The following is a 19870-nucleotide window of genomic DNA, read 5'->3' on the forward strand; positions in this document are numbered from 1 at the left end:
ACCACTCCTACCTTTGTTACCTACTTCTTGTGTGTTTGTGTGAACACCTATATGTGTGTGCATGCGTGTCATACGCGGGCACGTCTTATGCGGATTTCAGCATACACTAAAAGCCACACTGGAAAAAGGGGCTGCGTGCCGCATAAGGGTTAATGGTGCCTGTGCGGAACCCCATTCATTGAAATAGGGCTCGAGAATAGATGGGATCCCCCTAACACCGGGGGGGGGGGGGGGGGGAGATCAGGAATGGGAATAGTCCCGAGGCCACTGTTGCCCCAATCTCTCCTTTGAGCTAAGTCTGAAATTCCCCTGAAAGCATAGCACTTGGGAGTGTCCTCCCCAGCCTCCAGCATTTCGGGTAACAAAGGGCCTCTGGAATCACCCATGGAGCTAAGCAAGCTCAGGTTGGAAAAGAAACATTAGACAAAAAGGCATTTTTGTGTTGCCCTTTCCTCTCTTCATAGACATTGCTCATAATTTCTAAATGGAACCACTTAATATGTTCGAAAACAAGGACCTGAGACGGTTCTCACAGGTTCGGTTCTTAAAATCTGTCAGGTTGGTGGCTGCCTCCCAATCCCCAAGGCCCCTCTCCTGGCCCTTCCCAGAGGTCCCTTCCTCTCCGCACAGAGCTAGGAGATGCTGGCTTTGCTCCAGCCTTCCCCTCCTGGCTCCCATCTGCCAGATCCCCTTCCCTTTCTCCCTCCGCTCTCCAACCTTCCCTCTTGCCCATCTGCACTGCTTCAGCATCTCATTTTCAGCCTCTCTTCCCTGCCTTTCTATTTTTCACTTTCCCTCCGTCTCTCTGTTACAGACACAAACCCACAGAGTGTGATGCATAAAAGGGATCATAGAGTCATAGAGCTGGAAGAAACCGCAAGGGTCATCCAGTCCAACCGCCTGCCATGCAGGAACTCTCAATCAAAGCATCCCAGACCATCCAGCCTCTGTTTAAAGACCTCCAAGGAAGGAGGCTCCACTACACTCCGAGGAAGGAGTGTGTTCCACTGTCGAACAGCCCTTACTCTCAAGAGGTTTTTTCAAATGTTGAGGTGGAATCTCTTTTTCCTGCGGCTTGCATCCACTGCTCTGGGTCCTAGTCTCTGGAGCAGTTGAAAACAAGTCAGCTCCCTCCTCAGTATGACATCCCTTTTAGGCCCATTTGTTGAGAAAGGCAGGATAATCAATATACAAATAATTCATTGGCAAAGGCAGAGCAAGGGGGCTGGGACCTGGACTCCAATTTTGGTGAGGGTGAAGTGCCAGGGAGCAGCCTTAAAACAGCCTTAAAACATCTATAAGACAGGCATGGACTACTGATGGGGTTGGAGGAGATCTCAGGGGCAACCCCACATTGTATTGCCGGGAGGGGGGGGGGGGAGATGAAATAATATTTTCCCCCTCAACATCCCGAAACATCCCTTTGGGGAAGAGGAGGCCATTTTGCCACTGTTGGGCCCTCTCTGAGCCATTGCAGGCCCAAGGGGGGGCTTTCCCCTAAGAAGACTCTCCAGAGCCTTAAAAGGATGGAAGAGGGGCCAAAAGAGGTAGGAAACTTGCTCAGAGATGTGCTGAGTACCATTTGGGTGAGAAAAGCATTAATCTCCATGGCTTCTTCCCATAAAATCCTAGAATTGGCAGTTTAGGATGGGGTTATTAGAATCCTTAGAACCTGGAGAGCAATAGTGCCTCACTGAACTACAGATTCAAATATGCTACAGGATGTTGCTATCACAATTAATCTAGGCTTGAAAGGGATCTAGGACTCCTAGTAGACCGCAAGTTGAACATGGGCCAACAGTGTGATGAGGCAGCTACAAAGGCCAATGTGATTCTAGGCTGCATCAATACAAGAATAGTTTCTAGATCAAGAGAAGTAATAGTGCCACTCTATTCTGCTTTGGTCAGGGCTCATTTGGAATAATCCTGTGTCCAGTTCTGGGCCCCACAATTCAAAAAGGATGTTCACAAATTGGGGCATGTCCAAAGGAGTGCAACCAAAGTGGTGAAGGGTCTGGAAACCATCAAGCTCTATGAGGAGCAGCTTAGAGAGCTGGTTATGTTTAGCCTGGAGAAAAGGAGATAAAGAGTGGATATGATATCCATGTTTAAACATTTGAAAGGGTGTCCTGTTGCGCAAGGAGCAGGCTTGCTTTTTGCTGACACCGAGAAAAGGAGACACCGCAATGGATGCAAGGCACAGGGAAAGAGGTTCCACCTAAACATTAGGAGGAACTTTGTGACAGTAAGAGCACTTTGACAGTGGAATATACTCCCTTAGAGTTTGGTGGAGTCCTCTTCTTTGGAGGTCTTTAAAGAGAGGCTGGGTGGCCATCTCTTGGGGGTGATTTGAATGTGTATTCCTGCATGGCAGAAGGGGGTTGAACTGGATGGCCCTTGTGGTCTATTCCAACTCTATGACTCTATAATTCTAGTGGAACCATAGCAACATGATAATAATGAAAGGGCCCTCAGTCTTTATAGAAAGAGCCATGGATTCAGGTTCCTTACCTACAGAAGCCACATTTTCATAATTGTCCATCATTACAGAATTGTACAAAAGTTTCTGTTTCGCCGTCAACAGATTCCATTCATCCTTGGAGAAATATACTGCCACATCGGCAAAGGTCACCTGAAATAGAAAATAGCCCTCATCCAGAGAGTGACAAAGAAAAGGGGAGGAAAGCACATGGTGCTTCCCAAATGTTATTTCATCACTTCAGAAATAAACTTTAAATTCTGTTAGCAAGCAAAAAGCTACTGCCTTTCAGATCAGTTTGTCTTGAATCCTTTCAATATAACATACAATGTAATAAACAATATAATTTAGGCCATGGCTGGGATATTGAGGATGGATTAGGATACTGACTATCCCAACACATAGAGTACATGTAGCCACAAAAGAATTATGGTGCATTTAGCCATTTCTTGCCACATTTCAGAGGCAAAGGTCATTTTAAAAAACAGTTCTGGGGAGCATTCTGGACTTGAAGGCCACTGGGCCACCCCCAATTTAGATCCAGAGATGGTCTCCCATATCCCCAACATTTCACAGACAGGAAAAGCAAGGCACATGTGGACAAGCAACACCAGAAGGTGGTGAGGATGGCCAAGGTTGTTTAGGAGGAAGATCACACAAGCTAGGAAGGGCACAGCAGTTTGCTTTTGCTTCAGCCTCCTGGCAAGGGAAGACCCTGGCAACTTATCTCCTCTCCTGTCCCCATTTTTGAGTTGATGGGGTGCAAACTCCTTGGAAGTCACTTTGCAGCAACCCAAGGCAGCTGAGGAGAAGGGGCAAAGTGGGAGGAGGAGAGAGAAACCGGGACATTTTTGAAAGCCCCTGAAAAAGTGGGGTGACAGAGGATTAACCAGGACTTTCTCTGCCAAATTGGAACAATATGTTCTCCGCTCGCTTTCATGAACAGCCCCAGCAGTGACACAAAGGAAACTAATAGTCAGGATGTCAACTCACCAAAGAGTTGTTGTACTTCGACAGCCTCTTCCTCTTGGAGCCCAACTCCCTCTGCTTGGCCTCTGTGTTGGCCATTAGGTTGTCCTGGTGGCCCTGCACCTGTGTCTCTTTCAGCAAAATATGGCCCAAGGCTGTGTAGAAGGAGACTGAGATGAAGTTCCTGAGAAAAGAGAGTAGGGTTAGGCTTGATTTGTCAAGACACAGAGAACAGCATGCTGCTAGTGAGATACGCAGGTGACATATGCCTTTGGGCCAATGCAGAGGTGGGTATCCCCTTCCTCCCTCTTCACCAAACAAAGCCCTCTGGACCTAGCATAGATTCACTGCAGCTCGCCTACACAACAGATACTCCATGTTAAACGCTTTTGACATTGCTGTGTTGCGCAGCACGTGAGGCAACACGTTAACGTATGGCACCAGATTCTCCACCTTGACTGTAGTCAGTAGCTTGTGAGCTGAAGAAACACCTGTCGCTTTCTCAATGAGCAGAGACACTGTAATCTTCTCTCAGAGCAGGCTTTTATTCATATAAGAAGTTCCACTGTGTACAACACTATATACATCGACACCATCCACACCAGTAACAACCCACTCTGAGGCTCACACTGTCTGACTCTTCCTCAGTGACAGTTGAGAATGACAGTTGGCAGTTGCATCAACATTCCAATGATGCACTTTTTAAATGTGCCACTAGAGCTGTCAATGACTTCCACAACAGCTCCACCTAGTGGCCACATGCCTGTCATTTCCTCAGACCTGTTCACCATGGTCCTGACACTCCATGCCTTGTGAGAGTGGAGGGGGGTCAGGGGATGGGAATTGGAGAGGACCCTGGCTATGTCCCTGTCGCTAGATGTGAAATGAGCGCATCATCTGCTGAAACCTCCTGACCTCCCCAGTGGCCCTCAGAGGAGAAGGCCTTCCTTTTGCTTCTGGCTAGAGAAACACAGCTGCATGCTTCTCCAACACTCTCATCAGGCATGGAATGAACATGGAGCATGGCTTCCACAATTCCCACTTTTCATTTTGTATTCCTTCTCATTTCACATCTATTTTAAACCTCTCCCTCATTCGACGATAAAGACACCATTGAAAAATCTAGGCCAGATTCTTTAAGTTTGATCTCTAGTTTTCCTTGCGATTCTTTCAGTACATCCTTGTATCTTAACCATTGAGTTTTCTGGATACTGTTCCTCCCAAAAAGAGCCTCATGTGACGAACACCATGAATGTATTTTTGGACATATTCTACACTTCTTTTCCCCCCAGATCTTCAACAGAGCTTTTCTTACGAAATGGTTTGTGCTTTCTTTATGAACTTTCTCTTTGCCGTAAATTCGGGATCCATTCCACCCAAATCTTAAATGTTCACCCTCCAGACATAACAATTGTTCATTCTCTAACATAAACCATTCTCTAATCCAAACTAAACAACAAGCAGCATCATAAAGTTTTCAGTTTGGTAAACACAGCCCTCCTCTACTTTTGTCATCACAAAGTAGTTTTGTTTTTATCCTGGCTCTTTTTTTATTCCTTTTGCCATAGAGTCAATGGTTTTTCATTCTGGATGATGGGTATCGCTTGAAGCAGAAGCAGTATTTCAGGAAGGAAACTCATTTGGATCAGAGATATTTTTCCTAATAGAGATAAGTGTAATTTCCCCCATATTTCTAGGTCTTTTCTGATTTCCTTCCTTATTGTCTCATAGTTATTGTGAAACTGATCTGCGTTTTTATTGGTGAAATTTATTCCTAGATATTTAACTTTCTTTCCCACTTTAAATCCACTAATTTCTTCCAGGATTTGTTCTTCCTTTCCTCCATATTTTATGTTATTAATGTTGTTTTGTCTCTGTTTACTTTTAGTCCCGAAACATATTCCAATTCCACTATTACATCCATCAATTCCCTTATGCTCTTTTCTGGGTTCTCCAGGGAATACAAAATGTTGTCTGCAAAGACTCTCATTTTAAACTCAATGTATGTTAATTTTTATTCCATTGATCTTATTTTCTAATCTTATCCCATTATTCACGCTTCAAGGATCAGAATGAACAAAAGGGGTGATAGTGGGAAAGCTTACCTTGTACCTTTAGCAATAGGAACATTGGGTCTTACCTGTGAGATGTTCGTTTTCAGCGATGTAGGTGGAAACATCCTATAACGTGGGTTGAATCTATCTCTTGCTCCGAAATAGGCAGGAAAAACAGACTTGAAGGAGCCAATGCCACCAGAGGGAGCAACCCCCTCCATCCCTCAGTCAATATTACAGCCGAGGATAGAAAACAAACTCAGAGAGCATTTAATGGAAATCTAAGTATAATCAATGGAAACTATCATAAAGTCAAACTAAAAATAAATAACTAACAACCACCCTTGCAAAGTCAAGGGAAAACAGCCTCCTCAGTTCTGGGTGGGGAGGATATTTCCACCTACATCGCTGAAAACGAATATCTCACAGGTAAGACCCAATGTTCCTTTTTCCAGCGATGGAGGTGGAAACATCCTATAACGTGGGACTTACCAAAGCTCCCCAAACCAATGGGTGGGTGAACTGAGGCATATCACTTATGTGAGAACCACCAGATGTGTCTTCCAAAGGAAGCCTCTTCTTGATTCAAGTCAACTCAACAGAGGTGGCATGTAAATGTGGAAGATGAAGGCCATGTCATGTCCTACATTTATCTTAGATGGATGTGATTGTTGGTATTGCAGAGGAAGTAGCTGCACTGATCACAACAGAGATATCTCAATCTTCTTGTAGCATGTTAAAATGCATCCAAGACAAGCCACAATTTAATTGTGACAAAAAGATGTTGAAATCAGTTTTTGAATCAAGTTATTAGAAATGTTGATTTTGTCATCAGTGACCTGGATTGGGTCAGTCATTTGGTGTATATGAACCCTTAATATAAACTTGTCAATTTGAATTAGAATTGAGCTGTTAGTAGTTGGGTTGAAAACAAACACTATTGGTTTTAATTGAAGCCAATTTATATTGGGGAGTAGAGATTGTTGGTCGTATTCATTTTGCTTATTGGGTGTAACAAAATGATTTGTATCGCCCTAAGGGGCCAAATCAGACAATCCTTCTCGATTGGCAGCACAACCACCGTTCAAAGGGATTTGAACTTATTTGGTATATGTCAGAACAAGTGATTTATCTGTGCCATTTATTGTTGAAATAGCTAGAGGAACCACTCTAGGCTCCTCATGTTTATGACAAACTATTAATTGAAGCAGATCAGGCACTGTAGGTGAGCCAGTAACACTAGGTCAGATAACTGAGAACAACCTACCTGCTTGAAGGTGTTCTTCATGGATCTTACCCTTTGTTTGGTCAGGTAGACTCTGGTCAGCAATGCATCTACAACCACTCCAAAGTATTGTAGCTTCTGAAATGGAATTAGGTTGTCCTTTTTATGAGTTAGCAGAAAACCTTTTCTGGATAGGAAGGAAAGCACAACTCGACATCTGTTACATCTTATGGAAGAGAAACAGATCTGATCAGGACATTGTGAAGTTATGGTATACAAGAAGATCTCACTGTTTTAATGTGTCCCTATCAGTGTAGTGAGTGTCACCGAATAAAACAACAGACTGAATGGTAGAGCCTTGTATGGAAAAAGCTTTCCCTGGTAAGCAGTGTGTAGATAATTGTGATGAGGTAGGTGGATTGGGATGCAGAAACAACTACAACTAAGAACAGGGACACACAAAATCATGGAGCTGAAGTGCCTCCAGGGTTTTCTGGAGACTCTCCAGTCTGACCCTGTTTTTTGTTTGTTTGTTTGTTTTTAATAAACCAATTGACCCATTTTAGGTCTAGCACCACACTCTAAATTTTGTTTTTGATTGTTTTAAATGTAGAATTAAAGAAGATTGGAACAAGCCTCTTTGTTTTTATAGTTTTTTAATTGTCCCAATATTGATCAGATGTCTTGTGGCTTTTGGTATCAGCCAATGACTCTTTGCTTTCCTGTATCTTGAGGAAGCAATGAAATAGTGATGAGAGTGGTATATGTATATGTGAGCAAATTTTTAGAGTTGGGAGGACCCATAGGTCTGGCTGAATTTGTTATGAAAGATGAAAGAAAGACTGCAGTCTTCCTCCTATCGTTTAGCACCAGTCAGCCAGGACTGGGGCTATTTGTGTCATTGTTTGACAAGAATTGTCACTGAACATTGTTGTTGTAGGTTCAGGTGAAGCAGTTCCTGGGACAGATGGTAAGGTTGGTAACTAAGCTCAGACTACTGTCTGCCAAACCTATTGTCTCTTGTAAAATAAGTATCTATGGGGGGGAAAGGAGGATTGTCCCTGATGAAGGGACCTCATTTTTTATTATTATGTGAAAAAGCAAATGATTTTCCCTTTTCATTAATTTTTTTATCAATATTGGATCCAGTGATTGTTGAAAGAGTATATCACCAATCAAATTATCAAATTTTGTTTAGAACAGGCATCCACATGTCTGTGGTTTAGTTTATTTGTTTGATTTTATTTAAAATCTGCCTCTTGACCAATATAGAGGCTGCCTGTGGCCTTATGTCAAATTGTATTATATCTGGCCTGGCATCAGCTGAGAAAGCAGCCATTCTGGGTATTTTGTAGGTTGTCTTGATATAATTTTATGTTTATCTGATTATGAGGGATCTCATAAAATCTTTAGCCCACATAAGGTCAGCCCTTGAGAAAATGACATAGTTGAAGCAGCCCTAATTGCCAAGGAGGATGCTGTATATGATCGTTTTTCTGTCATTTTATTAGTGTACGTATATATACATGTATATTGTATATGTATGTGTGTGAAAGAGAGAGGGAATGTGTGTCTCGTAAGGCTTGAGTATAAACGGGAGAAACCCAGGGCTTATAATGAGTCATCCATTGGTTAGAATTGTAGTTTTGCCATTACCTGTCAAGGTAAATGATAAAGCTTATTAACAGACACAGAATTTAGGTGTAATGTGGCAGGCTTATCCCACTCTTATCTGATAGCTTTGTGAAGACAGCTCTGAAGAGTGTCTCTAGGATTGAAGGCCCTGGTCTAAGAAAAGTCACCTTTGCCTTATGGCAAATCAAGACCGTTTTTTGTAGAACAATTGGAGTGGATGGGTGGCCTCGAAAATGTTATTTAAAAATCTTAACCATTGTGTAGTAACACTGCAAAATGCTCAGTCAGAAGATGGAGCGATCTTGATCTCTAAGGGCTCTCCATTATCATATCTAGACAATATAGCAAAGTCAGGGCCTTGTTTTCATTATTCATTTGAGGAATGTATCATAATAATAATGTAACAGAAATTTCAGGAAACTTAAATTTCTAGGATTGGCAGAGCAATAGGATTGGCAAGAGGACCTAGTAATTGAAAATCCATAAGTTTATTTCCAATTGTCGACAAAGGAAAACAATGAACTCAGTGGAATTCAAGTTCCAAAAGCTGAGACCCCGAACAAGACAAAATGGCTCTTTTTATATTATTCAAGACAAAGAAGCTTCTTCAATACACCTGATTGGCTAATTACAATTTAAACATACAGAATTCTTACAATCAGAACAGAAATACATGCATACATTAAAACTGCATCATCACTCCTTACCCCCTCCTGTAGGAATTCAGTGGCTTTCCTCCTAACCTTGCTTCTGAATGTCCTTATCTCAGTAGTTTATGTTATGTCTTTCTACTGGGGCCAGCTTCCATCCAGGTCAAGATGCACTCCTTATTCCTTTGCTCTAGTTTCTCTAAACTCCAAGCCTTTATTTCAAAAACCATCTCTCTGGCTGACAAAGGTGACTCCATCTTTCTATAGCTTTTTATTTCAACAAGGAATATTTCTACCACATTCCCCCCTTTTGATGTTTCATCAATATTCATATTGCATGATACTATCAACTATTAACTATGTTTATATGACACTCTAAACTCAGAACAAAACAAACCTGTCTAGCAGTTACCAAAATATTAATATTCTTACCATCACCAGGCAATAACATCTTCCAGTCGGTCCAATTTCAGAAAGACAGTGTATAGCATTAGTTAAACACACATATTCTCATTGCTTTTAACCCTTTGACACTTTTGATTCTCTGGAGTTTACTCTTGCCACCAAGCTAATCTTCTAATAGTGATGTATTGTGTATTTGTTTCATGATTCAATAGGAAAACTCCACTATAAAGAATATTGTATCTGCTGTCAGAATCACCTCTCATTGAGAAACTATAATTTTTAGCCTGGTTACAGACTCTTGCCAAGCAACTGTTACTATGCTTCTCTGGACTACTCTCATAACAGAATAGGAATGCCCAGGGTGCCGCATGTTTCAGATGTTCCTCCACTCCAGGGGCATCTTCCATCTCACGTTTCCTCAGGGAGATCACTATGGAATAGCTCTTGTTGTGTAATGCCATTTAATCAGAATAGATCTGGCCTTCACACTTTAAGACTATCTCCAGATGTATAAAGGTCTCCCTCCTTTCAAAGAGCGTCCTGAGAAAAAACTTACCATGCTTGACTTGAATTTCATGCCAATTCCACAGTTAACAATAGGAATCCTGACGACAAACACAATTATGTCTTTGATCATGGAGCTTGATGAGCTTATTTCTTCTTTTCAATAGGGTTGCTTTATTAACTTTATTGTGAAAATCATATGTTATTGCTTATGTCAGGAACATATGTGCATGTATATGTAGGCTTATGTGTTGGGATGTGATTTGATTTGAGAATATGTATGATTGAACTTTATCACTTTTAGCATTAATTACTTATAAAAACCTCAGACAACAAACAGAAACATGAATAGAGAACACAAACAAGGAATATAGACAAGAAAAAGAGGCAATGTCTCTGAAAAAAATAATATTGTGATGGAGCTTCAGCTCAAACTTGATTGAAGTCCAAGGTGGTGCCCATTTCAGCTTCCGGGGTGTGAAAATGGGACATGCACCTGTATGTGTATTATTTTTATTATTTTTGTGCATCACTTATAACAGACATATAGGAAATCATAAAAGAGAAAAGGGGTGATAGAGAGCATTTGAAATCTTTCTTTCAGAGGAGCTGGCGTAGAGCACCTGAAGCCCTGGAAAGGTGCAGCCTAGCTTTTCTTGATTGATGGCGAAGTAGAGCCCACTCAGCTTCCGGTTGTAAGTGGGGCTTAAACTTCGTTCCTCTTGTCTGTGCCCCCCCTTTTCCCAGGCAAAGGAAAAGCAAAAACTGAAAATACTAATTGACAAGTTATTAGAATGTTATGAATACATTAAAGGTATACTTTAGCCACATTTCATTAACTCCCCTCTTATAGGCTTTGCTAAGATATTTCTCTTCTAGAATTTATGTCTCACTGCTAACTCTAACTAACAACAGATCCCTGGATCATTCTTGGGTCATTCTGAGCTCTTTATGCTTTAGGTTTTTATCTATGCCTGCATCTTTTGGACCTTTTGAATGCTTTTTTTTTAATACATATGTAACCTTAATTTTACAGACTGCATTTACATGTACATACTGAATATGAAACTTTAACTCTGACCCAATGTACTCACAGCTTTATCTCATTTGAATCCACAACAGTTTGACAACAGAACAGGGGACAGGAAAAAACAAAACTATTATAGAGTGACTTCTTTGCTTTTTACTCAAGACTCAAAAAATCAGTTCATGCTCTTTTTTTAGGCCAAAATGATATACTCTATCTTGGAATTAGGATACAATTTCACACATGCTGGCTTGAGTTTAACTTGATTAATTTTGATTACGTCTGGCAATGGAAACCAGAATTTGAATTTGTAAAGTGTTTCCAAATTTTCTCTTGCTACAATATAGTAGAATACCAATCTCTTTAATACTTTCATATCGTTCCTTATTCCATTCCAGAACCACATAATAATTCAACATAGGATCAACTGGCTCGCCATGTTATTTTTTCAAAATAACAAAAATTATAAATTTTAATGAGTGTAAATCAAATTGACGATCACTAATTAACCAGAATATAACAATTATATTCTGGATCTCTGGGTTCCAAAAATCACAAAAAGAAACTTCGGGTGCTTTCAAAAATACATTTAGATATTATAAAAATAAAAATTCAAGCTAAAACAATATACAAAAACCTCTTGGATGGGCCATTCTCAAAACTTAAAAATATAAAAATAGTTCTCAGTGACTGTTGTAACAAGAAATCATTTCAAAAACTTTAGGCCAGAAATTTAAAACAAAAAAACAAAAAAACAATTATTGCAGTCAATAAGCAAGAATCAAAACAAATCAAAATATTCAAGAGCAAAATTAAAAATTAAAACCAGGATCAAAAAATGATTTAAAACAAGCCAATTTAACATGACATTGGCAAGACTTTGCAGGCATCTTTGAGCTCAAAAATACAAAAGCTATGGCCTCAAAAATTAGCAGTTGAAATAAGTACAAAACAAGCACACAATATTCAGAAAAAGCGAAGATTCAATAGGCCAGGGAATAGGCCAGGAAACTCATGGATCACAACTTAAAACTCAAAAGATAAAAAATAAACCAATTCTAACCAGGTTTGCATGACCTCAGGCATTCGAATGCTCATGATTGCAAGAACTGTTTCAGCCTAGCACAGCTGTAGCCTTACAAAACCAAAACATCCTAACTTTTCCCCAGGCTTCAAAAGAATTCAGGCCTAACACACTAATCTTATCAACTTTAATTGGAAAAATAATTTAGCTGGATTGCCAATCAGAAGATTGCAGGTTTATAATTTAAAATCCAAAAAGCACAATGAAAAACAATTGCAATTAAAAAAACATATATAAATTCCCAAAGGCACAACTTAAACTTCATTTTAAAAACCCATGAGAGCATCTTGAGGCCAGAAAATAAAAACAAAACATTGAGCAAAAAGCTGCTTGCCTGTAAATTTAAAAATACCAAAAACAAGCTTGCATTCTCTGGTCAGATAGAATCCAGTCTGGCTGCTATTGATGTGATATGAACTCTCTCTACAAACACACACACTTCCCACTCAAAGGAAAACAAACCATCTTAATGCAATCTCTTTTAACAAGCATCTTCATAGATCACCCTTAACAAGACATTTACTATTTGTTCATCTAAGTCTAAAGCACAACCTCTATTCTATGAACTTAAGGGAAAAAAATCCTTTGCCTTTAAAAATAGTCTACAAAAATCTCAGCCAGAGGGGAAGAGAAATTTTTTTTAAAACAAGCTTTGAACTACACACTTACAACGCTGTGCTGCTGCTCCATCTCCTTTAGCCACAGCCAGGAAAAAACCTCTCACAAACAGTGTAGCCAACAAGCCTCGAAGATAATTCCCCAAACGTTTGGCCAAAACTCACCAAATACTTAACTTTCAAAATTACTATTAAAACCAATCACCAAAATCACACCAAAGGCTCTGAAAAGTACCCATCTTGGTGTGAAAGCCACCAGATTGGCAACACGAAACTCCATTCCAGGTTTTCTTTCCAACATAGCTTCTACTATTCTAGCTTTAGCCAAAGGAAAAGTTTTAAAATGCAAACCGTGGGCTTTCTCTAACCCCCCCTTTCTCTCTCTAACTCCAGCCAGAACTCAAACCACTTGTCCTTCTGCACCAAACCCATTTCTAAATCTTTCTCAGCCACTTAAACATTCTCAAACCTTCTGCAACATTCTTGAGCCTTCAATTTCAATTCAAACCTTGTTTATACTTTCCTCTGTAAACATTTTCCAACCATTTTCCAAAACATTATGCTTAAGCTTTCTCCTTTCACACACCATCATTTTCACATCCTCATACCTTCAAACACTTTCTTTTATCTTTCTCACAATTTCCTCCACTCTTAGATAACTTCCAACCACAGTCCAGTTCACAAAATCAGGCCACAGCTGAAGCTTACTGGCTAAGCTTAAAACTCACTATTTTATTATTACTATGCCATAACAACACCACCACTCTAAAGCACTTCTTTCTGCCCATCTTCTTAAAACTTTCACCGACAAAAGAATTTGCAATGTCTCTGGGAAGGCACAGGCTTAATATTCAATTTAGATTTTCCTTTGGCTTTAAATGGGTATGCATTCAAATTTAGGGCAGAACTTTCCCAAAGGCACTGATCATTTAAAATCATGAAAACCTCAAGTTAAAACACCAATTTTCCAAAATTTATCTACAATATACACAAAGGCAATTTCCAATTTTTATAATTTAAACAATTTCAATTTCCCCAAACAACAAGTTTCTACCTCTGGGTTGCTCCTGGCCACTGTCTAACACACAAAGCTAATTCAAAACCCTCTTTTCTTGTCATGTGGGGGCCTTCTTCCCTGATTTGCACCTCTCTCTACAGAGTCTATCTCTATCTTTTCTATCTCTTCCACAATTTGGGCCAAATCAATCTGAATCTTGAACACAGCTTCTTTAATACTAGTTAATCTCTCATCCTTTTTAAACACCAATTCTCTGCAACTATTCAACCCAGGTGGGCCTTTTAAAACAGTCTTATACCAATAGAAAATATACAAATAATCATTGAGTAACCCTCTTTCTGGCTCCAATGTTTTAGAATACAACTGCAAGACAATGTCAATATCTATACTACCCTCTCTCGGCCAATTTGGCAAAATCTGACTCCAAACATCTTTACACAAAAAGATTAATCGCTCCTTTTTCAAACGTTTCCCCATGCCTTTCCTAATGTAATCCAAAGGAGTTTAACCTCCCTCAGCCATCCTTAGACACAAAACAACAAAAGACCACAAGCACAATTTCAACAGGCGCAAACACTATAGGATTAGGATTTAAAAGTACACACTGGACAGATTGCAAAACCCACAAACCTCAGACACTACATACAGACAAATTCCACACGTTATATACCCACGTTTTACTCTTTACTGGAACTCAACAGTCTTTACTGGAGCCTCCACCACAACCAGACAGAATGAAACAAAATATCACAACCATAATTTATACTCACAATAGACCAATGCTCTCCTCCAACTCTCCACCAGCACCTAACTTCTAGCTATTTAAAACAAAATACCACAGAAGGGAAAGGTTTGCCACCACACAAAAGGTAAAACAATTTATTGGCACTTGGAGATCAGTAGCCAATTCTCCACCAGCACAACTGAGCAAGTGCCTTATACTTTCACACTGATCCCACACTTTGGCAATCAATACTTACACCACAATCTACCTCCTTTCAGTTCCCAGTTCCTTGCTTATGTTCCCTAGGGGCCTGGTTCCTGAGTTTTGGCAAGAAGGCTTCTCTGGGCAGAACCTTTGCTACTGGCTCAGCTAACACAGGGAGGGGGTCCTTTCTCCCACTCGCATCCAAAGATTTGGACCGGTCAACGAGGCTCCCTTTTTAGTGCACTTTTCCCTATATTTTATACTTTACCTGTTCCTGAAGAGATGATTCTTTTTCTATTTTTTCTTTTCCCTTTCCTTTTCCCCCAGTGAATTTTCAAATTACTAAGTGGTCTCACATAGGCTAAACTCTGTTCCTACCACTGAGCCAATCCTTATGTTCAGCCCTTCCAATCAAGATGTTGGATGGCGCCAGGGCCTTCTCACAAGGGTCCACTCAATGCCAAAAACACACAGAGCCTGCAGGAAGATAAGTTCTTCCACTCTTTGCCAATTCTTGCTTGCCTTTACTCCTGGCTGGCTCGCCAAATATGTAACAGAAATTTCAGGAAACTTAAATTTCTAGGATTGGCAGAGCAATAGGATTGGCAAGAGGACCTAGTAATTGAAAATCCATAAGTTTATTTCCAATTGTCGACAAAGGAAAACAATGAACTCAGTGGAATTCAAGTTCCAAAAGCTGAGACCCCGAACAAGACAAAATGGCTCTTTTTATATTATTCAAGACAAAGAAGCTTCTTCAATACACCTGATTGGCTAATTACAATTTAAACATACAGAATTCTTACAATCAGAACAGAAATACATGCATACATTAAAACTGCATCATCACTCCTTACCCCCTCCTGTAGGAATTCAGTGGCTTTCCTCCTAACCTTGCTCCTGAATGTCCTTATCTCAGTAGTTTATGTTATGTCTTTTTACTGGTGCCAGCTTCCATCCAGGTCAAGATGCACTCCTTATTCCTTTGCTCTAGTTTTTCTAAACTCCAAGCCTTTATTTCAAAAACCATCTCTCTGGCTGACAAAGGTGACTCCATCTTTCTATAGTTTTTTTATTTCAACAAGGAATATTTCCACCACAATAATAATAATAATAATAACCTTCCTGTTCCAACAGGCATTCCCCGACTAAAATCCTGTGGGCCTCCCTCCTCTTCCGTGGCCAAGAGGTTGGGCTATGGGGCTTTTATGCCTGTTATTTTAAATGGAGGGCTGATGTATTTGTATTTTAATCTTTTGTATTGTATGGATTGTTTTAATCTCTGTTGTAAGCCGCCCTGATCGCAGGAAGGGCGGGATATAAATAAAAATTTTATTATTATTTTATTAATAATAATAATATCATAGGAAAGAACCTTTTTTTTTTTTTTTGTTATCCTTAGTCTCAGCCAAGAGACTTTATTCTAAACAATTGGTCTCCAGTAAGAGGTGGAAATGTCAGATTTTGTTTGTAATGGACATCTATGTGTCAATTTCTTTGATCAAATCTGTTGTTGTACTGGAACTAAACCAATTGTGGTCTTGGATTGTATCAAATCGCATTTAGGCTAGTGTCTCCTGAAATAGCCACTATCCTAAACCATTTTTTAATGTTCTGGCAGAACTTTATTTTGACCTCAAGTGTTTTTTGTTTGTTTGTTTTTAACAAGTGCTGTAGGCCACACATAGCTCTAGAAAAAATGAAAACAGGAGAAACAACTTTCATTGAGCATAAACTATGGCAATCACAAGTGGGATCTGCTGATTCCCATAACGAGGTGAGCTGTAACTATATATACACACAGAGCTATTGGATTTGGTCTCACAATAACAATCTATGGAGGCCTTATGACCTTCATAAAATCTGTATGAAAATGGAGTATTTGGTGTTGAAGGCCCAGGTTTGGACGGGGAAAACATTCTTCCCTTGAGAGAGATCAGGATCTTACAGCTTTAATTGCACCGAGGTGTCATTAAATTGTAATATATTAATTGTCTTATACAATAATAACATAAAAACAAATATAGCAATAATAAAAGATCATCAGACCCCAAAAGTCTAAGAGATTTCAGGAGCTACTGAAGGGCCCTCATTTTTATTTGTATTTCATATATACATACATATATAGGTATATATATATATATATATTTCAGATCAGATTCCTCTTCTGAGGAATGAACTCCAGTTAATATTTTGTTTTAAGAGAGGAGCAGACTGGAGCAGAAGCAGCAGGCCTTTCTTCTTTTGACTTGACTTGGTGTCCTTAAACAAAATGGCTGCCGCACCTTAAGTTGTAGCTTTGCCTCTTCTTTTAAAAAGGGGAGCACAATAAATACATTGTTTAGGCAAATTTCTCCAAAGGAGTGACTGAAAAATCCAACTAGGGGATGATACACCTGGCAGATCCTTTTGTTAACCCTCTCTGATCCCTTAGTCCAAGTGGATCATGGAGGAAGGAGAGGAGGAGGCGGCGGAAGTTGGTTTTGGAAGGAAACTCTCCATTTGCACTTCTGTGCAACTGAGGTCTCTTTTAAACTGGCAATGCAAGCCAGAGACAAACTCTCCATTTGTATTTTTGTGGTGAGGTCTGTTTTAAACTGGCAATGCAAGCCAGAAACTCTTTTAAAACTGGCAATGCAAGCCAGAAACAAACTCTCCAGTCATATTTATGAGATAACTGAAATCTCTTTGAAAACTGGCAATGTAAGCCAGAAACAAACTTCTGGAGTAAATCTAAACCCACAAACCTAGGATTAGAAGTAGGATCATCACTCACCTCTTGAAGTCTGTTTTTATTGTCTCTCTCTCACTGCCCAAACCTGCAGGTTTGATGTCTGCAGTGGGGCGCAATCTGGCCAAGGACAGGTGGTTCTTCCTCCTCCAGCCGCGCCAAGGTCTTTTCAGGTTGTCCATCTCACCGCCCAAACTCCTTCTGGGGATGGTGACTGCGGTGTGGCGCCTTTTGGTTAAGGACAGGGAATATTCCCTCCTCCACCACGCCAATTCCTTTTGGGATGTCCATCTCACTGCACAGACGCCTTCCTGGGGTTGGAGATTGCAGCGGAGCGCATCTGGTCCAGGACCGAGGGATCTCCCTCCTCCAGCCACACCTGGGCTCTCTGGCCCTTCAGCCCCTTCGGCCAGATATGGCTGGGCTGTCTTGTTCTTCTTTAATGCTGGAGTTGGGCCTTGTTTCCTCACAGCACAGCAGCTTCTGAACTGTCTCTCCCTGCCTGGCTTTGTTTCAGCCGTTAGAGAGGCAAAGGGATAGAGAAAGACTAAAGAAAAACATTGCTGTTTTTTGCAGGAGAGAACAGATCATGAATATAAGAAGAATAGAAGAAATATTAGAAGAAATATTAAAGTCTTTAAGACAAAGAAGGAGGAGAAAAGGAAAAACACAGCCTACTCGGAGCGAGGCAGAAAAAAGACTGAGGGATGGAGGGGGTTGCTCCCTCTGGTGGCATCGGCTCCTTCAAGTCTGTTTTTCCTGCCTATTTCGGAGCAAGAGATGGAATCAACCCACGTTATAGGATGTTTCCACCTCCATCGCTGGAAAACTTAAATTCTTCTGTTTCTTCATAATTAACAATTAGTTTGGCTCTTTGATCTTTATACGTTGCCTTTATCCATCTTAAATAAGAAGCTATTATTTTGATTATTTCAAGTGTCGCAAATGACATATCCCATCCTATGTTATCGAAGGCCTTTTCTAAATCAAGAAAGATAAGTGCAAGGTTTTTTCCGTTCTGCCTTTCTAAATATTCAATTATATTTAAGGTGTTTCGTATGTTATCACTGATTTCTCTGTGAGGAAGAAACCCTGATTGGTGCTTATGAATCCAGTCTTTAAGAACCTTTTTGAGTCTATCATAGAAAATAATTTATAATCCATATTTAATAAGGAAATTAGCCTATAGCTCTACTTCAGTTGCATCTATATCTTCTTTTAACCGCAAAGTTATATTAGCTTGTTTCCATGTTTCAGGATAATGGTTTCCTTTGATGGCATTTATCGTTAATTTGAGTGGTGTTAACAGTCGATCCTCAAATACTTTATGATAACTGGCGATGAAGCCATCATTCCTGGTGTTTTCCCTTTTTTCCCTTTTTCTTATTACTTCCATGATTTCTGCTGTTGTCATTGGTCCATTTAATATAGTTCTTTGTTGGTCTGAAAGTGGCTTTAAGTTAGCTTTTCCCAAAAACTCCTCTATTTTGGCTCTAGACATTTGAGATCCTTTATATAATTTAGCATAGAATTTTTGGAAGACCTTCTTAATTTTATTTTGGCCAGATGTTAATGTCGAATCTTTCTTTATTTCCGTAATCGTGTTTCGTTGTTTCAACTTCCTTATTTTATTGGCAAGCCATCTTCCTGGCTTGTTTGCTGGTTCAAAACTCCTTTGTTTTAGATATCTAATTTATGCTTCTTCTGTATAGGTTTATGAGGGAAGACTGCATCCTGGACTATGCTAATTTTGGGGATGTGAAGACCTATGGAAATTCATTTTATAAACCTAGTGAAACAAATATCTCACAAAGCTATAGTAAACAACATGTACACACACAGTCCCCACACAAAGGACTCACTGGCGCACTGTGCGTCTGGGGTCTGGAAATCCAACTTCCACCTTCTGGGAGGACAATGCTGCCAGAGACTGCATTTGGGGCTTTATACCTGCAAAGCATGGCTCACTCTCTCAACTGCAACCCTTCCACACAATCCTGGACTGAAACATTTAAGCAAAGGTCCTCTTTCAGCTCCAGGAATAAAGGCCTACCTTCACTGCAAAGACCCTGATTCCTGCAGCCCTCTCCTGCAGTCCTTTATTGCCGGAGCTTCCCTGGGTCAGAGGCTGTCTCCTCAACCGTAGAGAAGGGTTGCTCTGAGTGCGAAGGAGGAGGAGGAGGTCCACAGGGCTGAGGGAGGGAAGGCAATGGGGAAAGGTCAGTGCCAATGGCCATGGAGAGCAGAAGGTGGCAATGCCTAGGAACCCCTCTGAGTCCCAGCCATTCTAGGAATGAGTGGCAGGAGTGAGTCCAGGGGGCTGAGGGGGTCTCCTTTCCCAAAGTGGGGTGGAAAGAACTGGTTCCCATGGGACTGTGGACCTCCATGACCTGTGAGCAAATCTATGGGAGACGCTGCCTCAAAGAACATTGGAGGAGTCTCTGGCTGGATGGCCATCTCTTCGGAGGACTTGGAGGGCAGAATGGGGCTGACTGTTTGGCCCTTGGGGCTCCCTTCCAGCCCTAGGAGCCTACGAAGCCTACC

At 40.5% G+C, this 19870-nt stretch overlaps 1 protein-coding gene across 1 annotated transcript in view; it reads right to left on the reverse strand.

Moving 5' to 3' along the window:
• The window catches only part of LOC149287157 (putative zinc finger protein 75C), a 36331-nt gene extending 16851 nt beyond the window's left edge, over positions 1-19480 (reverse strand). The window contains exons 1-3 of the mRNA XM_089493522.1: positions 19380-19480; positions 3473-3632; positions 2512-2632 (exon numbers count right to left, since the gene is read on the reverse strand). Of these exons, the coding sequence (XP_089349648.1) occupies positions 2512-2632; positions 3473-3547 (196 nt within the window). The 5' untranslated portion in view covers positions 3548-3632; positions 19380-19480. The remainder of the gene's footprint in view (positions 1-2511; positions 2633-3472; positions 3633-19379) is intronic.
• Positions 19481-19870: the final 390 nt, after the last annotated feature.

Source organism: Sceloporus occidentalis, unplaced genomic scaffold, assembly GCF_023333645.1.
Source record: "Sceloporus occidentalis isolate IW3139 unplaced genomic scaffold, rSceOcc1.0.p SCAF_64, whole genome shotgun sequence".
In the NCBI taxonomy this organism is placed as follows: Eukaryota; Metazoa; Chordata; class Lepidosauria; order Squamata; family Phrynosomatidae; genus Sceloporus; species Sceloporus occidentalis.